The sequence below is a fragment of the Cyrtonyx montezumae genome, unplaced genomic scaffold (assembly GCF_038088225.1).
Source record: "Cyrtonyx montezumae isolate F1298 unplaced genomic scaffold, pur_monq_1.0 scaffold_3, whole genome shotgun sequence".
Lineage (NCBI taxonomy): Eukaryota > Metazoa > Chordata > Aves > Galliformes > Odontophoridae > Cyrtonyx > Cyrtonyx montezumae.
Window position 1 is genome coordinate 45764551 of NW_027072034.1, and position 17030 is coordinate 45781580.

The following is a 17030-nucleotide window of genomic DNA, read 5'->3' on the forward strand; positions in this document are numbered from 1 at the left end:
CTGTTGCCTGCTCCCCACAAGTAAAAAGAAAAACAATAATAAAATAAAAACCAGGCAGCAAGCCTCAGACTTGTTCAATGAAGCAGAGATTAATTTCTTCTGGATTTAGTCACGCAGTGAGCTGGGATACAGCCCAAACACTGGATACTCCCCTCTATCTCTTAACATTACAGCACACGTTGGTAAGAGCAGCTGCAATCCAGAAAAACGATAACATTTCAGGATCACACCCACAGTGATAGAAAGAGGCTGAGTTTTGGCGTCCTGTCACACAACACGCCCTCACTGTGGTGACAGCAGAGTCACACATGGCAAGGTGCTCCATTATGAGATATTACATCTTCATCAAATAAACTTGCTATTGGCATTCTCAGCCTATGATTTTATTATGTTTTCATTTTTTACCTCACGAATTCGTTTCATGCACCGCTTTTTGGGGAGGGGAGGATTTAGTTATTTCAGGATGTTGTAATAGCTTTATTTTTTAATGAAGAAAACACAAAAGTATTGGCGAAATAGGACGAACGTCACAAGGGGAACGTAAGAAATGCTGAACTGTTTTTCCAGGGGATTTGTTGTTGAGCAGGACCATGCTCTTCACTATAGGTTAGGAATTGTCCTCCTGAAGCCTTTACTTCACGGGGCTGCCTGGCGCGATCTTATTAATGTTTATATATATAGTCTCAAGTGTGGGAGTCAAAGGGACACGCCTCACGCGGCACTGAGGGGGCTCGATGGCGCCGCCCGCGCTCCTCCGCGCATGCGCACGGCCGGCCCGGCGCCCGGAGCTCACGTCATCCGGCTGCGTCGTTCTGGTTGGGGGTGGGCCTGGCAGCTGAGGCGGGTTCGGCGGGCGGCTGAAGGAGACTGGAGGACGGGAGAGCGGAGGACGGGAGCCTTTCCACCGCTCCATGCGCAAGATGCTGCTGGCCGCCCTCTCCCGCGTGCTGCAGGGGCCGGCCGCCGCCGCCGGCAGGACGGTGAGAGGGGCCGGCGGCTGCAGGGGTCGGGAAGTGGGGTGGGGGACCGCAGGAAGGCACCCAGCCCGACTCTGGGGAAGCAGGTCGGAGGGGAAAGCGTCCGGGCCCGCTCGGGAATACCTCCAGAGAAGGTATTCCCGCAGAAAAAAAAGCCGAAAAACAAAATGGTCGCTGCGTGCGGGGCAGGCTCTGAGCACTTAGCCCTCGGGAAGCGCGCGGCGAGCGCTGCAGCCAGTAAGCTTGTTTGAATTTATTTTGTTATGTTCTTACGGCCGTGTCATAATCAGGATAAGCTTACTTGTCTTGTTCCCCTCTGAATTCGTCAGGCTTCTTCTGAAGCGAATCAGAGAATCGAATCATGAAGGTTGAAAAAGCCCTCTAAGATCACGTAGTGCAGCCACCAACCCATCACACCATGCCCACCACATCCCTCAGTGCCACACATCCACACGGCTCTTGAACACCTCCAGGAATGGTGACTCCACCACCTCTCTGAGCAGCCTGTGCCACTGCCTCACCACTCTATGAGAAGAAATTTTCCTTATATCCAACCCAAACCTCCCCTGCTGCAAGTGCTCTCGCTTTGCTCACTCAAATAATAGTCGTTTGATCTTTTCCTGAGTATTCTTTCATGTTGAGAGGTTTTAAAAATTGCATTAATGTTAAAGATGTGGTTTTACTCTCACATGAAACATCTTCAGAATTTTCCCTTTTTATTCTCCTTGTTCAATTATAATGACTGTGTCTGCAAGGAAAAATAAACTTTGGGGAAGAACAGGGGTTTTATGGCTGTGTTAAAGTGTGTTTTCAGTCAGCTGAAGGCCAGTTGCCTTTCTGTCATTGAAAGCAAACCTGTTGCCCTACTTCAGTGCTGAAGTAGCTCTGGCCTAGCACTCATTTGTTGTGAAACAGGCGTGGCTGGCTGGCTTCAGAGAGCAGGGTCACCAGGAGGCCTTGCTGTGCGTATTTTGACTATGTGGAATATGGATTTAAAAGCATTTCCTCATTTACAAGTAAAACGTCTGTATTAAAGTTTTCAGGTTTGGGTGCCAAGAATGCATTCCTTTCTGTATGTACTTGTACTGCTCCTGACATAATGTTCTCCAGAAGTCAGTTACGGATATCTTGTATGGTTTTTGGGGTCCTAGTGACTGCCGAATACTAACTATTCCTGTGCATTTACAGTGAATGTAGAAATTTCCAAGTAAATTGAAGCAGTTTTAACCCATAAGGCAGTATTTTATACCTACTGTGATCATACTAGAAAATGTAAAGATAGATTTCCATGACTCAAAGCTTACCTATAAGGAAACTACTTTTGTCACAGCTTTCCGGTTAGCTAATAATTTGCTGATTCTCCTCCCTCAGTACAGTTACTTAACTCTTTTCTTTCTGTCTTGTTTTTTTTTTTCTCCTTCCAAATGCTGCTACCCTAGGGAGCTGTTAGTGAGGTAAGGCCTGAACCAATTTTGTCAAGGCTTTTGATGTTTGTTTCTGCAGACGTGTACTGGCCATGTATTAAGAACTTTTGTAGAGATTTTCCAGTGTTGCTGCTTCTGTTTGGGGCTGGAGGTTGGACCAAGCTGACCTGCAGAAGTCCCTTCTGACCTCAGTCATTTGCTGGTTCTGTGCATCCCAAACTCATGACCGACTTTAGAACTAAAATAGCTTTTATCAGTGGTAGTATTGTTGCATCATGGTAAACAGTGTAGAAACCTGGTTTAAATTAAGAACTCCAAATATTTAATCTGATACTGTGGGGGTTTGCAAGGTCGTGACAGCCAAATTAAATAGCCAACAAGAGATAACCGTCAAGCATTGAGAAATTTCTCCTGCCTTTTTCCCAAATGTTACATGCATCAATCATAGCTTTGCTGGAGACAGAACTGGTCGCCTCAAAGTTTAGAAAGAGTTAACCTTGAGCTGAACGTATGCAAATGCCATGGTTGAATAAGCTTCTGAAATGTACCTACAGCAATCAGCAGTACTGCTTTGCTGCGGCCACAAGGCATGCATGGACAGATGATTACCACTTAAGTTATCTGAGAATGCCAGTTGTTAGTTAATAGACTGTGCATGTTCTTTTAGACAGAACAGTAGTGTATCTTCAAACATCTTGTCTCGTCTGCATCAGCCATTGTGTAGTTCTGTATTTCATGTGCTCATGGGTAGCCGTGCTGTTACCTGCTTAAATAACACTCCCTGCCTTGGTTATTATTGCCTGCATCCTTCCAGCTTCTCTTCCCCTTATGTGGAAAGAGAGTAGTTCACATTCCAGAAGCCTGCTGTGTTGGTGTTGGGCTGTGTGTTGTTTTTTTTTTCTCCCAGGGAAGTTTTTTGTTCTGTCAAGGTGAAGTTGCAGTCAGTGCAAAGAGCCATCTCAATGGGCTGTGTCACTGCTCATGCAGGGAATCTGTCAGCTGAAGGGAAAAATACATATTTTTTGTGATTTTGATGCTTCTTATAGTCAACTTCATCTGTTTCTGCATGATAATTATGTCAGTATTGCTCATACTTTGCTTTTCTTTTGAAGGCCTCTCGAGTGATGGTAGCATCACGTAACTATGCAGACTTTGCAAACGAAGCAACATTTGAAATTAAGGTAAAGGAGCTGAATGCTTAACACTCACATTCTATGCTATTGATAAACAGGATCGAGTGTCAAGGAGTAACTGCTTGTTTGACTTTACAGCCGTGTGACCTCCATCGCCTGGAAGAAGGCCCTCCTACCACAGCAGTGCTGACTCGGGATGAGGGGCTCCATTACTACAAGACTATGCAGACCATACGGCGCATGGAGCTGAAGTCTGACCAGCTGTACAAGCAGAAGATTATTCGTGGCTTCTGTCATTTATATGATGGTCAGGTGAGACTCTTTCCCCCTCTTCTCCCAGAGACATTTTTATATCGTCTCACCCTATTTAATTTAGGGATTTGAATAGATGAGGGAGTAAATCTAGAACTGACTATCTTGCACGATATCTGAAGCTGTGGCAGGTCTGTGATTTGGGTCATTGTTTTCCTACAAACAGGGTTTAAGGACACAGAGGAATCCCTGATTTCTTGGGACAGCAATAGGAGGAGAGGGAAGGCAATGTGCAGCTGCAGTTTCAGCTGAACAGGAGGAATGAACAATAGTAGCAAACTCAGTTAAATGCATTCAGAGGGTCACATCATCATCAAAAATGTGGATATTTCATCTGGGAGACGAGCATAGAAGAAATCTGCAGTTCCTTTCACCACTTCATTTTCTTCTTGCCTAATTGTGGTGGTTGCACACAGGACAGGTTGGAACATAGAGCCTGAGGCTACTGTAGCTCCAGGTTCTGCAAATACAGGCCTAGACCTCCTTGGGCTTTAAGGCACTCTGCTGTGTCTGTGCTTTTCCTGTTTCCTGCTTTATTTCTTGTGTGGGGGACTGCAGTGGAAATCGTGCACTCCTCTTTGTTGCTGAACTCTCTTTCCATTTGTGACAGGAGGCTTGCTGCGTAGGGCTTGAAGTTGCCATAAAGCCTACAGACCACGTGATAACAGCATACAGGGCTCATGGTTTTACCTATGCTCGAGGCGTTCCTGTTCGAGAAATACTCGCTGAACTTACAGGTTTGTGCTAAGTAAGGTGGGGATTCTTGTGCTACTGTACGAGCATCAGGGCTTTTTTTCTAAAGTTCAAACTGATTTTGATGCACGGGGTATGCTGGGCATCCAGAAGTAATTTAGTGACGTGGCAGAATGAAGATTGCGTGTGATCAGTGTTCTGTAATAAAAAGCAGCTGCATTGAAAACGTAAAAAGGTTTAAGTGCTGCAAAAATACAGGGAGAAATAAACCAGTTGACTGCAGTTTGGTTCTGGAGTAGCAGAAGGACAAACTGTGCTGAGAATGCCTTTAGAACCTAAAAGATGAAACACAGGAACCACGATAATTTGCCAGAGTACATTACATGAGTCCTGTCTCTAATGTTCTAAGAGGCATCGGGATAACAGACGGGGGAAAAAACATGTAGCTGTCAGTAAAAGGACTATATGTACTTCTTGCACTATTTGTTAAAATAGCACAGATGAGATAGATGAGAAATGAAGACCGTACTGGTTATTTCAAATAGAAGAGTACCTGAGAAGTTTCAGTGTCTGGAAAAATACAAGAGCACTTTACTATAAGTAGGGGCTAAAATTAATGAATAAATCTTATTCTGTGCTTCTCAAGTGATGTTTTCATTAGCATTCTCCCCCCAGCTTCTTTTATTTGTTTGGTGATACATTTAACTGTGAGTTCTGTGGGGAGAGGCTGTTGTGTGTGATGTATGAGATAGATTGATGACAGTAACATTGTCTCAGTATTATTACCTTTAGGATTTGAATGGGATGTTACCATTTGTATAGTATTTTTCTTCTGAAAAAAGAAATCCCTTGTTTGTGTTTCAGGTCGAAAAGGAGGATGTGTGAAGGGAAAAGGAGGATCAATGCATATGTATACCAAAAACTTTTATGGTGGGAATGGTATTGTTGGTGCCCAGGTATATATATATATATATATGTGACTCCTGCTTTAGAACACGAGTTGAATTTGGCTGGTGTCCCATCCTAGCATTTCTTCTCAGTTTTCACAGTGTGAACTTGTATGCAGTTACTATTGCTTTGTGGCTATTAAATCTGTTGTTATTCTGGCTTGCTGATTTGCAATCTGCATCAAGCCAAGAATCTAGTTAACATTTATGTTTTAGCTGCTAGACAGATTGTCACCAACACATTTCCATTTGTTACTACTGTCTATCTGTTGAGTACATCCCTGATATTGTCAGTGTGTCTTCACACTTCACAGCCAACCTGTCTCCAACGTTCTTTTAACCTTGTTCTAAACTGTTGTTTTGTCCTGTGCTGTGGTAGGTTCCTCTTGGAGCTGGGATTGCGCTGGCCTGCAAATACTTTGGGAAAAATGAAGTCTGCCTGACTCTATATGGGGATGGTGCAGCCAACCAGGTAAGCATGCTGTCTAGAGTAGCTCTGTGAGGATGAACGTGAATGTGGGCAATCAGTTTTCCTTTTGTGAACTGTGAGCTCTGCCTTTCTGCTGGGTTGTAGGGGAACACCTTCCCCTGTCATAGCAGCTGCAACCCAGACAACATCTGCCTTTGAATCTGTTGTAACAACAGTTTAAAAAAACGAGTCAGCTGAACCACTTCCTTTGAGACAACTATCTTCATGGTACTGGCAGAGAAATTAAGGCAGATGGAAAAAAATAGCAATTTAGAGTGCACTGTTGATTTAACCTTCCTGTTTTCAAAACCATGTGGCCTTTAAGGGTCCCTTCCAACTCAAACCATTCTGTGTTTTGTGCTACTCTAACACAGAGACTGAAATAGGTTTAAAAGTTAAGAAGCTCTGTGAAACACGAGTGGAGGTAAAAGTTGCCTTATGTAACGTGTCTTTTATTCCTGCTAAGCTGCAGGGAGGGGCTGGGCTAGGTTCAGACTGCTTCGTGCATCAGAAGTTCTACTAGCTGCAGCTGAATGATTTTTCAGTAGAGCCTAATGCTTGAAGCATGAGCTCTCTGTCCAGATAAAACATGCTCCTTTTCTTTCAGGGCCAGATATTTGAAACATACAATATGGCAGCCTTGTGGAAGTTGCCTTGTATTTTCATCTGTGAGAACAATCGGTATGGAATGGGAACCTCAGTTGAAAGAGCTGCAGCCAGTACTGACTACTACAAAAGAGGAGACTTCATCCCAGGGCTCAGGGTGAGTACAGCTGCAGCGTGTTTTGAGGCAAGCACGTACAATATGTGCATGCCTGTGTATTTCTAAATATATTTCTAAATATTTTTTTTAATAGAAAATTGGAGATTGAGTCCCTATTATATTTATGAAATGGAAGTAGTGAATTTGAAAGTTTGTTTTGTGGTCTCTTTTTGATTCAACTCATTCTGTGCCTTAGGTGGATGGCATGGATGTTCTCTGTGTTCGAGAAGCAGCCAAGTTTGCAGCTGAGTACTGTAGAGCTGGAAAAGTAAGTCAGTAGCCATTCCTTTACCATAGGTGAAGCTTTCAGCAATAATTGCTACATACTTTTTCATTTAAGAGGAGTTTTGTTTTGCTGGTTGTGATAATGTTATGTGAATTGACTAAGAAAGAAAGTTGAATTAAACACATTCATCACTCATGCAGTTCACCTGTAGCATCTACTTACTGCAATAACAACAAACTGGTAATGCTGTCTGTATCTTCTTTCTTTGTAAGGGTCCTATTGTGATGGAGTTGCAGACGTACCGTTACCACGGCCACAGTATGAGTGACCCTGGCATAAGGTACCGTGGAAACCCTCTGTTAGCATTCACTGAAAACAAGTACTGATGGTCAAAATCCCATAACTGGCATGGATGTGATGTTTAAATCCAGTGTGAAATGCATGAAGGTTGTGATAAAATCACTATGGCAAGTCTGGCCACTCATCCTTTCTTCTATTTTCAGTATTAAGTTCAATTTCTGTGCCTTTTATTAATGAATCATGCATTCTGTGTGACTTTGTGGTGTATTCTAAGAAAGCTGTGACTGAAAAGCAGTGCACTTCTCCAGGGTTTGTAGAGTATATAAAAATCCTGTGAGCTACAAGTGAAGGAGCAGCTGAGCGTCCTGTCAAATGGAACACTTGCTAAAAGGCACAAACATCCAGGTGCCAAAGAGACTTGGGGATTGTACCACCCAGGGCATTCAAAATGATGTACATAAAGTAGACATGTTTCCAATGACATGTTAAGGTACTTGTAGTGAATTGGAAGTTTTGATTGAGTTTGTTAAATGTGTCTCTCTCCAAGTGGTGTGACCTAATCTAACAGCGTGGGGTAAGTCAAGTCATGTAGCACCCCCACTGCTCCTTCCCTTAGTGGAGACAGGGAGGGGAAATACAGCCTCAAGAGTAACCATCTTGGCTACAGCAGCTTTCCTTTTCATACCCACATCATATTTAAGTCTGGATTTATTTCAGTGTCCACTTTGAAATCTAGGAAGTGTTCTGGATGTGCTTTGGATAATGAATGCTGCTGGATTTTCACTGCATTCCTGACAATTCTTTGGTCACACCTTTTCCCTAAACATGAGCTATGTTCAGAACATCACTTCTATTCAGGAGAATTACTAAAGTTCATCTCTTTGCTTTTCTTCCTCCTAGCTATCGTACTAGAGAAGAAATTCAAGAAGTCAGAAGCAAAAGTGATCCCATTACTTTGCTGAAGGACAGAATGATCAACAATAACCTTGCTAGTGTTGAAGAATTAAAGGTATGGCTTTTAGTAGATGTTTAGGCAAGCTCTTGTGCATTCACATAATGTTTATCTTGGGTGTGGATCACTTGTTCTTTGAGCTTTCTTATTAGAATGTAATCTTTGGGGTGATAGTGAAGTTTTGTTTCACACCAGCTAATGCAGTTGTGCTCTGCTGGAACTGCTTTTTGCTTTTGGGTGCCCAGTGTAACTCAGTGCAGGGCTCTGTGTGTGAGTGTTAGTGTTTCAAATACATCTCCTGTCACACTAACATCTAGAATTCAAAATTGTCCACGTGAGCTAGAAAGCAGGTAAGGCTTTGAGCTCTGTCTTACACTGACAGTATTCTCGCATTTCTCTGCATACTTACATTATTTTGCAGAAAGAGAATTCAAAAAGGAAAACACTCAGTGAGGTCTTACTCTTCTGGGATAATTAAATGTACTATCCTTGCTTTAGTAGGGAGGAAACTTTCACAGTTTTCTTGTTTTTTATAAACAGCTTTAACACTAAGTAAGTCCGATCAGTACTTCAGTATTGCTTTTAAATACAAAACATTGCTGCTTTTTCTGAGCTCCCTTCTAATTAGCATTCCTTCTTCATTTAGGAAATTGATGTGGCAGTGAGAAAGGAGATAGAGGAAGCTGCTCAGTTTGCTACCACTGACCCAGAGCCCCCGCTGGAAGAACTAGGTAACCACATTTACTTCAATGAGCCACCCTTTGAAGTGCGTGGCCCAAACCAGTGGATAAAATATAAGTCCCTCAGCCATTCATAAGTGAATGCATTTACAAGAACTCTAATGACTCAGAAGCAAACCTTAATCTTTATTTAACAGCTCCTCTTCCAGAAGAGGAGCTGTTGAGTAAGGCAGTCCCCTCCCAATACAGATTGAATGTTGTTTCAGAAGGAGTTGAACTATGAGAAAGCAGCATTTTATTTAAATTGTTATATATTTGCTTCACAGTTTTTCTTTGGATTGCTGTATTTGTCATGTACAGTGTTAAAAAAAAAAAAAAGAAAAGAAAACATTAAACTTTAACATTTAATCTGGTTTTCTGTTTGCTTTTTTTTTGTTGTTGTTGCTTGGAAAACCATTCATGAAGAAACCAAGACCTTTTAGGTTTGCCATGTTTTTTGCTGCAGACAGATTACAAAACAAAAACCATCACAGCAGCTCTTAGGTGCTCACTGAGAGTAGCTTTAATACATGAAGCTATGTACAGTGGTAGAGGAAGAGGTGATATACAGTGGAGCTTAACCCCTTCCTGCCTAAAGCATCAGCCAGCAGACCTGTCACCCCTTTGAAGTAAGTTCACTTTGCACGATGCTAAGGCCAGTTCAGGTATGTGGTACAGTCCCCATTCTGTCCCCCCCAGCTCCCTGTGTTCCCCTCAGCCCCTTCCCTGTCAGGACAGTACAAGAAGCTAGAAAACCAGAATGACCTCCAATCTATACAGCACTGCTCAGAAGCAACTAAAACATTGGTCTGTTGGCAACATTGTTTTTCCTCCTAAAGCCAAAACATATAATCATACCAGACACTACAAAGAAAACTGACACTGTCTGAGCTAAAACCAGGTACCTGTGTACCTATTTGCAGGAAAGACTTTCTCAGCTAAGGCTTTATATTTACATAGGTTCATAAGGTTGGAAAGGACCTACAAGATCATCTAGTCCAACCATCCTCCTATCACTATCCCTACCCAACTACTAAATCACATAATTACAGTGATTGATAGGCATTTATCTTCTGTGTTACTCTTCCATAAGCTATTAGTGCTGTTGGCTGTGTATTAATGCTGATAGTCAAATGAGCTGTTATTAATTGTGCAAAACCTGCAAGGCAGGGAGACCATGTACATCTATACATCCAATAATTTAGGAATGGTTCTCTTCCACCTGCTTCCTCCTGTTACACACTGTGTTTCCCAAGAGCTAACCTTCTGCCTCTGTGGTCTTAGCACGCGTTTGTCTGTGGGTTAATATTGCATTCCAGATTCTGCAGCGAAGACCGCCCCTGTCTCAAGAAGAATGGAGAATGGTGAGGGAGGGCAGTTACAGGTGAGGGAGAAACAGCCATCACCAGTACTTGAAAGTGAGCAAGAAGTACACTCTAGAGTACCCAGTGATTTACCAGTTACAACAGCATTAAAAAAAAACCCCAAACCAAACACTATATTCCTCCAAGCTTGGGGCCAAACAACTTCTTGCATGCCATCGGGAGTTAACAGGATGACAGCGAAATGGGGAGGAAAAGTTCTTCATGCCTGCGTGCCCACTCAGTGCTGAATGGTGGAGAAATAGTTCTCAGTGATGGTAAACACAAAAAGCTGGAGGGCATGTGTTATAACTTACAGTACCGTTTATGTTGTTATAGCTTGACAGTCAGCACTGTTCATATGTTAACAGACAAAGTCAATTGATGGGCCTATCAAATACCCTAACATCTACCCCTCCCCCCTTTTTTTTATTATTAACTCAGCTCCCAGCAGAGATCTAAAGATGCAGTTCCTCACCGCAGTTGAAGGCATCGCAAATCATCCTTAGTGATGTCATTAAGAACAGTACTCAGTGTATAATCCTCTTCAGCAAACTGAAAGGGAAATTTGTTCCTAAATAAGTATTCCTTCTATGAAACCAAAATGCCAACAAGGGCTGCCATTTATTTTTTATTAAAGGTGATTTTTTTATTTTTTTATCTTTTTTTTTTACCCTTCTAATGGCATCCAGGTCTGCGCCTTGTTGTTTCAGCCAGTTTGTGAGCTCTGAGTCTGCATTCTCTTTTAAAGCTGAGGCAGGCCACTGCCAGTCTTCAACAGGAAAAAAAAAATAGGTCAATACACCTCAAAACTAGGACAAAAGTAGTGTGTTTGAGACTGCTAAAACTTGAAATAGAGGACCCACATCACCCTTTAATTCCCATGAAACAAAACACTGCACATACGTACTGTCGCAGTACTCAGTATCTTCTCATACCTCTGGGTTTAAGTTTTAATTGAAGCAAGTGCAGTTCATGAGTTTTTTGCTCCAAAGATCGTTGTAAGAGGGTCTGATACTCCTTCTCCTTCTGGACGAGTTTTTCCAAAAGCCTGTTAGCATAAAGAGAGATCAAACAGCCATGAGACCGAGAATAAATCCAACTGAAAAATACACGTATCATTTTTTAACAGCTACCACAGGACTTGATACAAGGGATACTTGATGCTCCTAAGTAACAGATCCTGTGACAGATTTCTTTTTCGTTGTCTGCGTCTCAGCTTGGTGGTAGCCCTCAAGGCTCTCATCTTTGCAGCAGAGTTTAGTAAATACGTTGTAAGTTCTTTTCCTGGTGTTCAGCAGTTCCCCTGGGCCAAGTTTCTGATTTTATAATTTACTGCAAGGCTGTGTACCACTGCAGTGATTTAAAAAGCATCCTATACAGAAGGTGCATGAGGAGCAACATACCAAAATAACCCGTGAGAAATAGGATTCATGCGTGGGTTACCTTATGGTCTCTTGTTTGAGTCTGCCCAACTCCAGGCTAAGCTGCTGCTGAGCCTCGCGTGACACCACGGAGCTGAGGGTGCTGACTCCTGACGTGACAGCAGCATCCTCAGTCCCGTTTTGTTCAGAGGGATGGAAGCTCTCTTCCACTTCATCGCAGTCTTTGTCGCCACCTTCAGTTTCTGGTGCTGGCTCGAAGTGAGCTCGAAGTTCTGATAAAATGGAACAACACCTTAAGAAGATTCTGTTTGGATGAGTTTATCTCCACAGATTAATGCAGTTTGCTCTTCATTCCTGCAAGTGGAAGCGCTTCAGCTCAGGCTGTGGACTTCTTTTTGTGATGCACAGAGGAGTAGGAAAAGCCTTGTTAGCTAGACCACCACCATCACTGCTAAGAGAAGTGTCACAGCACCTCTGGACTAAAAGGGTTCGCTGTCAGTGAGTTCAGAACATTCTCATACTGCAAACAACGGGGTTCAGCACTTCAGTTACAGAACTATTCACAGACTTCATTCTTAGCCTTACTCCTGGACAGGTCACCAACACTTAAGCTCCTCCCTTTTGGTGATGGTCGTGCTTGTTCCTGCTACCTGCCCATCTGCTGGTCAAAATCATGCTCTCCTCACATAAATGCACTGCACTGCATCTGCTCCAGAGCTGAGCACTCATTTTTCAGAGCACATACCCAGATCAGACAAGCAGTGTTAACCATTTGGATATGACCTAAATGTCGTGTAGCATTCATACCTGGAATAAGAATGGTGACTGCTGCTTGGACTGCACGGCGAATTATATTGTCCATTGCAAACATCCAGTGAGGCCTTATTAAGTGATTTCTTAACACTTTGTTCACCTGCAGGTATATGAGCAAGTAAAAGTAAGTTAATTTGCAACAAACTACTTGCACATTAGGAAACAAAATGTTCTTTCTCAATATTGTGAAGTGTTTAGTGCAAGAATCACTAAAATGCTCCTGCTTCTGAAAGTCTAAACAACAAATCTGACAGTTTTAGGCTACAGCTCTCAAACAGGCTGTGACATTCATGCCCCTCTACCATACACTGGGAATTAAACAGGAAACAAATGCAGAATGCAGAAGCTTTAGAGCTTGCTGGCAGCCCTTCAGCCCTTCACAGCTTCATGGCCAGGCTGTGAGTGCCCATCATCTCACGAAGGCTGAGGCCACAATCCATCAGGGCTTCAGCTCCATATGCCCCTCTGCAGCTTTTCTGATGGCTGTTCAGCGGGAGCAGGAATGGGGGGAGAGGTGAGGTGAGGAAGAGTGGGGAGGCTACAAACCCCTGCACTGAGAGGTCTGCCCAAGAAGAATTCCTCTCCTGTGCTGGGCAAGGAACTCACCGCATCCTGAAATCCAAACAGCACCAGGTGAATCTGACTGATGGAAGTGCTGTCAAAGTCCAGATCCATTTTCAACTTGGATATGGTAGAAGCCATCACTCTGTGCTCAGGAGAGTGTATGAAGTCCCTTAAAATCCCAATAATTTGCTTGATGTGGGCCACTGAAAGTTGCAGGTCTTCAGAGCTCTGCAGAAAAGATAACGAACGCCTATCAAGTAAATCCCAACATCATTCAGTAACTAATTTGTAGTATTAGTATCTAGGTTACTAGATACTAGGCTCTGCTCGTGTATTTCGAGACCCAAGCACAGATATCGCAGAGCTTTTGGTTCCTCCAAGTCTTTATTTTCTCCCTCTGTCTATTTTTATTTATTTATTCTTAACAGTAATTCCCGTTTTCCAAAAAATGAATCACAGCTATCGTGGCTGTCACGGGGAGGCTCACGGTGATGCTGACACATTTGTCCAATGCACTGCAGAGGGCAGCTCTCCTCCACAAAAGCAGCAGAGGGAGTTGTAAGAGACACGAATGTTGGCAGCCAGTGTCCCTACGATAAGCTGACTCTGGACTTCCAGGTAATGGTGTAGACGTTATATAACCACTATGTTTATGCACCCATCTATCAGAAGTCAGAAGGAGGCCTATGGTTACACAGCGACCGCACTCAAGCGCTCATTCCCTGATTTGCAGCCTGTACCCCCTGCAGTCAAAGCCATTTCAGAACATGTAGGAACGACCACCTGTGTGATTAAAAGGAAAAGGGCAAGTATTGCAGGAATAATGGAAAGATGATTAAAGCAGTGCTGCAGAACAGCTGGAGACTGAGGTAGGAGGTGCCTTACTAAATAATCCTTTCTTTATCCTGGAAAATATTTAAAACCATAGTTCTGCCGACTGAGATGTCATGTACAAATTTTAGACTTTTAAGGCCATGAACTATTTCACAATTTTGTCCTTAAAAAAAAAAACAAACAGAAACCCCCCAAAACAACACCAAAACCACATCTCACAACCTCAGCACTTCAGTCCTCAAACAGCCACCAGCTGCCCAAATAACAGAAGCCCAGCTGCGCCCACGGGGTGACGTCTGGTACCCATTCAGACTACAGCAAAAGGCTTCAACACAGTTAAAAGGCCATCAAACACCAGTGCCACTGAGAACCTGGACTACAGGAATGTGGACCTCTATCAGTTTAGCACTGCTGGCATCTTCCTTTATTAGTATTCAGGGAAGGAGTGATGCTGACTATTTGGTTTGTTGTTTTTGTTTCGAAGCATGGAAAGGAGAGCTGAAATGAAATTACCTGTGCAATACAATCCTGCAAATTTGAAGCAACTTTATTCTGTTCTTCCTTGAGAATTTTATATAGAATGGCCCGGCGTTCGCTGTCCTTCCGTAGCAGGAACAGACCAGAATCCTTATCCTCAGTGGAAGGAGAGGCACTTCTGTCCTCCGGGGCCAGGCCCTCATCAGGTACACTGCATCAGCAACAGGGACACAAATAAGAGACCACAGAACTGCCCACGTGGTGGCACTGTCAGTAGTGAACAGGGGTAACTGGTGGCTGCAGACGTGAGTTAAGCTATAGCAGGGCATTGATCACACTGCTAAACACTAATTCTGAGAGAGAAGAGGGTTCATATGCTCAGCTGAAGAAAACCTCACTGGTGGCACCGTGCTGAGAAGCAGCACCAGCATCAGCCAGCGCTGCCTCAGTTCTGGGGAGGAAAGCTGAGAATTTTGGACTGAGACTGCTGTTTATTTTTCTGGCCCCATACTGTAGCATACTCGTTTGAAAGTATTGCTTTGTGCTTTCTGATCAGCAAAGCTGTCTGCTGCCCCTTTCTTACGTTCTCTCAAGAGTACTTGGAAGGGAGCAGCTCATCTACTCCTGAATCACTCAGTGGGAGACCAACATTTATTCCCCGGGGAAAAAGAATGCATAAATACATGGAAACCTCAAAGAGAAACAGAATCGTTGTTCATTAGTTAAATATAAATAATACTTAAACTGACCAGTATCTTGCCTGTGAACTCACTTGCCATATAACGCACCTGCTTACCCAGTCATCGTGTGAAATAAATGCCCCCAGACAGAATTAAACTTCAATTAAATCCACACAGTCCTCACAGGTGTCAAGTGAAAAGCAACTATTTTACCTCAGTAAATGGGCAATGGGATGCCTCGTCTGAATCTCTGAAATGGATCTCTTCGGCCTTTCAAAAAACATGTCATGCTGTACATCAGAGTCTGGCGAAACAGAGCCGTGCTCGCTGCTGCTGCTGCCAGCCTGTTCTCCGTGGACTGGCAGCGGGAGGGATGCGTTCCGACTGAAATCTGTGAGCAGACATTACAGAACATGGAGCACACAGAGGCAGGAAGAGCAATGTGCTTAAAGAAGAAATAGGGATGCCATTTCTCTACCCTTGCTTGCACGCAGACACACACTCACGCGCTGCTGTTCTCACAAAGGAGCTCTTGTCCCATTCCAAAGGAGCACAGCTCTCCCTGGCTCTGAGGCAGCCATGCACATATGCAGTTGCAGCTGCTGCCTTTCCTCCTCTCAAGCAGGATGCAGTGTTCATCTGCTCTGCTCATGGCCATGGCCAACTTCTTGCTGCTCCCAGTGCTCCCCTGCAGCAGCAGCTCCTTGGGTTATCTGAAGGAGCCCCACCATCAGTGCCAGCTCCCCTGCTGCCCACTGCCTCTCAGGACAGAGGTGCCCACTTCCTTGCTGAAAAGAGCTCAGCTAGATGCTATAATTTGCTAGTTCCCCCCATCCCTCCTTTAGAATTCCATTCCTCTTCTTTCAAGAGGGGAAAAATGATCAAAAAGAGAAGTGATTCAGCTTGTGCTGGGAACGTTGAGCGTGTATGTGTGCAGACATGAGAAAGGGGAAGCAAGATAATGCATTTGCTTATTTTTTAAATAAACAATTCCTTCAAACACTGATTAATTTGATAAGTCTATACTAATGGTTATCACTGAGATGTGATATGTGGCTGATATACTGGGGGAGCAGGGGGAAACACGCTATGTGGATAAAACTGAACAACCCCCAATGTAGCTCCCTCAGCAAACAGAGCCAAACTGCCAGGCTCTATATCAAACTGGACAACGCTGACCCACGTAGACAGAAACACCTGACAGACCCATTTCCAGGACTGGCTCTATGAAGCCCAGATCTCTGAGCTGTAGCAAACTGTGAAGCTAAAATGCAGACTGGCTTTGGAGTCTTTACAGAACATCATTTTTCTAATTTAAATTTTCTATAAATGGGCCATTTATTTGTGGGAGAAGGTGGAATTTGGTTGGGAGGCAATTACGCAGTAAGCAAAATAAGCAAGACATCATATTTTGAGGAAATTGTCACATATTTAAATGTCTCGTTACAAATCACAGGCACTTTCGGCTGTAGAGTTCCTGCTGATTACTTGGCACAAGTACAAGAAAGTGCTTAATGGCCCCAATCTTTTACATAACCCTTACTAATGATGTTGACCTGCATTTGGCTGATACCTGAAGGCTTGAATGCGATTCTGCTTTTCTTGCCCTTGTTGACTTGTTTCAGGAAGGAATCTCTGAGCAAATCAGACGCTGTAGCACGCTTACAAGGATCAGGTTCAAAACAGAGCAAAATAAAGGCCCTTGCTTCAGCAGACAGCAATTCTGGAATTTCAGGATGAATCTTAAACATCCCAACCTGCAAATAAAACACAAACACAAATTATTTTAACAAAGCAGCAAGAAGAGTATAGGCGTAAGTTTTCTTAGCTTGACCCAGCACACGCTCACTGATGGTAACTTCAAAGAGGAAAAGGAGCAATCTAGGTGCCAACACAAAGCAGTGAAGTGACAATGAGGCTCTGATCCTGTTTTACTGCACTGCAAACATGGCCTGAATGCCCACTGTGCTACACAAATGTCAAGGTACAGATGTGTCCCAA

General features: G+C 43.5%; 2 protein-coding genes across 3 annotated transcripts in view; one reads left to right on the forward strand and one right to left on the reverse strand.

Moving 5' to 3' along the window:
• Positions 1-814: 814 nt before the first annotated feature.
• PDHA1 (pyruvate dehydrogenase E1 subunit alpha 1) lies at positions 815-9252 on the forward strand. Of its 2 annotated transcripts, XM_065741420.1 has the most exons (12): positions 815-980; positions 2417-2431; positions 3514-3582; positions 3673-3846; positions 4457-4583; positions 5404-5495; positions 5866-5958; positions 6563-6718; positions 6915-6986; positions 7217-7284; positions 8145-8253; positions 8843-9252. In XM_065741420.1, the coding sequence occupies exons 1-12, from the start codon at positions 912-914 to the stop codon at positions 9011-9013; spliced, it is 1215 nt and encodes a 404-aa protein (XP_065597492.1). In that variant the 5' UTR covers positions 815-911; the 3' UTR covers positions 9014-9252. The 2 variants fall into 2 exon arrangements, with proteins under 2 accessions (XP_065597492.1, XP_065597493.1); XM_065741421.1 differs by lacking the exon at positions 2417-2431.
• A 900-nt stretch (positions 9253-10152) lies between these two features.
• MAP3K15 (mitogen-activated protein kinase kinase kinase 15) overlaps positions 10153-17030 on the reverse strand; it is a 68531-nt gene continuing 61653 nt past the window's right edge. Inside the window, exons 21-30 of the mRNA XM_065741423.1 lie at positions 16603-16786; positions 15243-15420; positions 14386-14560; positions 13081-13266; positions 12469-12574; positions 11723-11933; positions 11215-11327; positions 10951-11048; positions 10755-10831; positions 10153-10255 (exon numbers count right to left, since the gene is read on the reverse strand). Of these exons, the coding sequence (XP_065597495.1) occupies positions 10174-10255; positions 10755-10831; positions 10951-11048; positions 11215-11327; positions 11723-11933; positions 12469-12574; positions 13081-13266; positions 14386-14560; positions 15243-15420; positions 16603-16786 (1410 nt within the window). The 3' untranslated portion in view covers positions 10153-10173. The remainder of the gene's footprint in view (positions 10256-10754; positions 10832-10950; positions 11049-11214; positions 11328-11722; positions 11934-12468; positions 12575-13080; positions 13267-14385; positions 14561-15242; positions 15421-16602; positions 16787-17030) is intronic.

Coding starts and splice junctions, on each gene's coding strand:
- PDHA1 (XM_065741420.1), top strand. CDS start 912: ATGCGCAAGATGCTGCTGGCCGCCCTCTCCCGCGTGCTGCAGGGGCCG. Junction 7,285..8,144: donor ATGAGTGACCCTGGCATAAG/GTACCGTGGAAA, acceptor TCTTCCTCCTAG/CTATCGTACTAGAGAAGAAA. Junction 8,254..8,842: donor CTAGTGTTGAAGAATTAAAG/GTATGGCTTTTA, acceptor TTCTTCATTTAG/GAAATTGATGTGGCAGTGAG.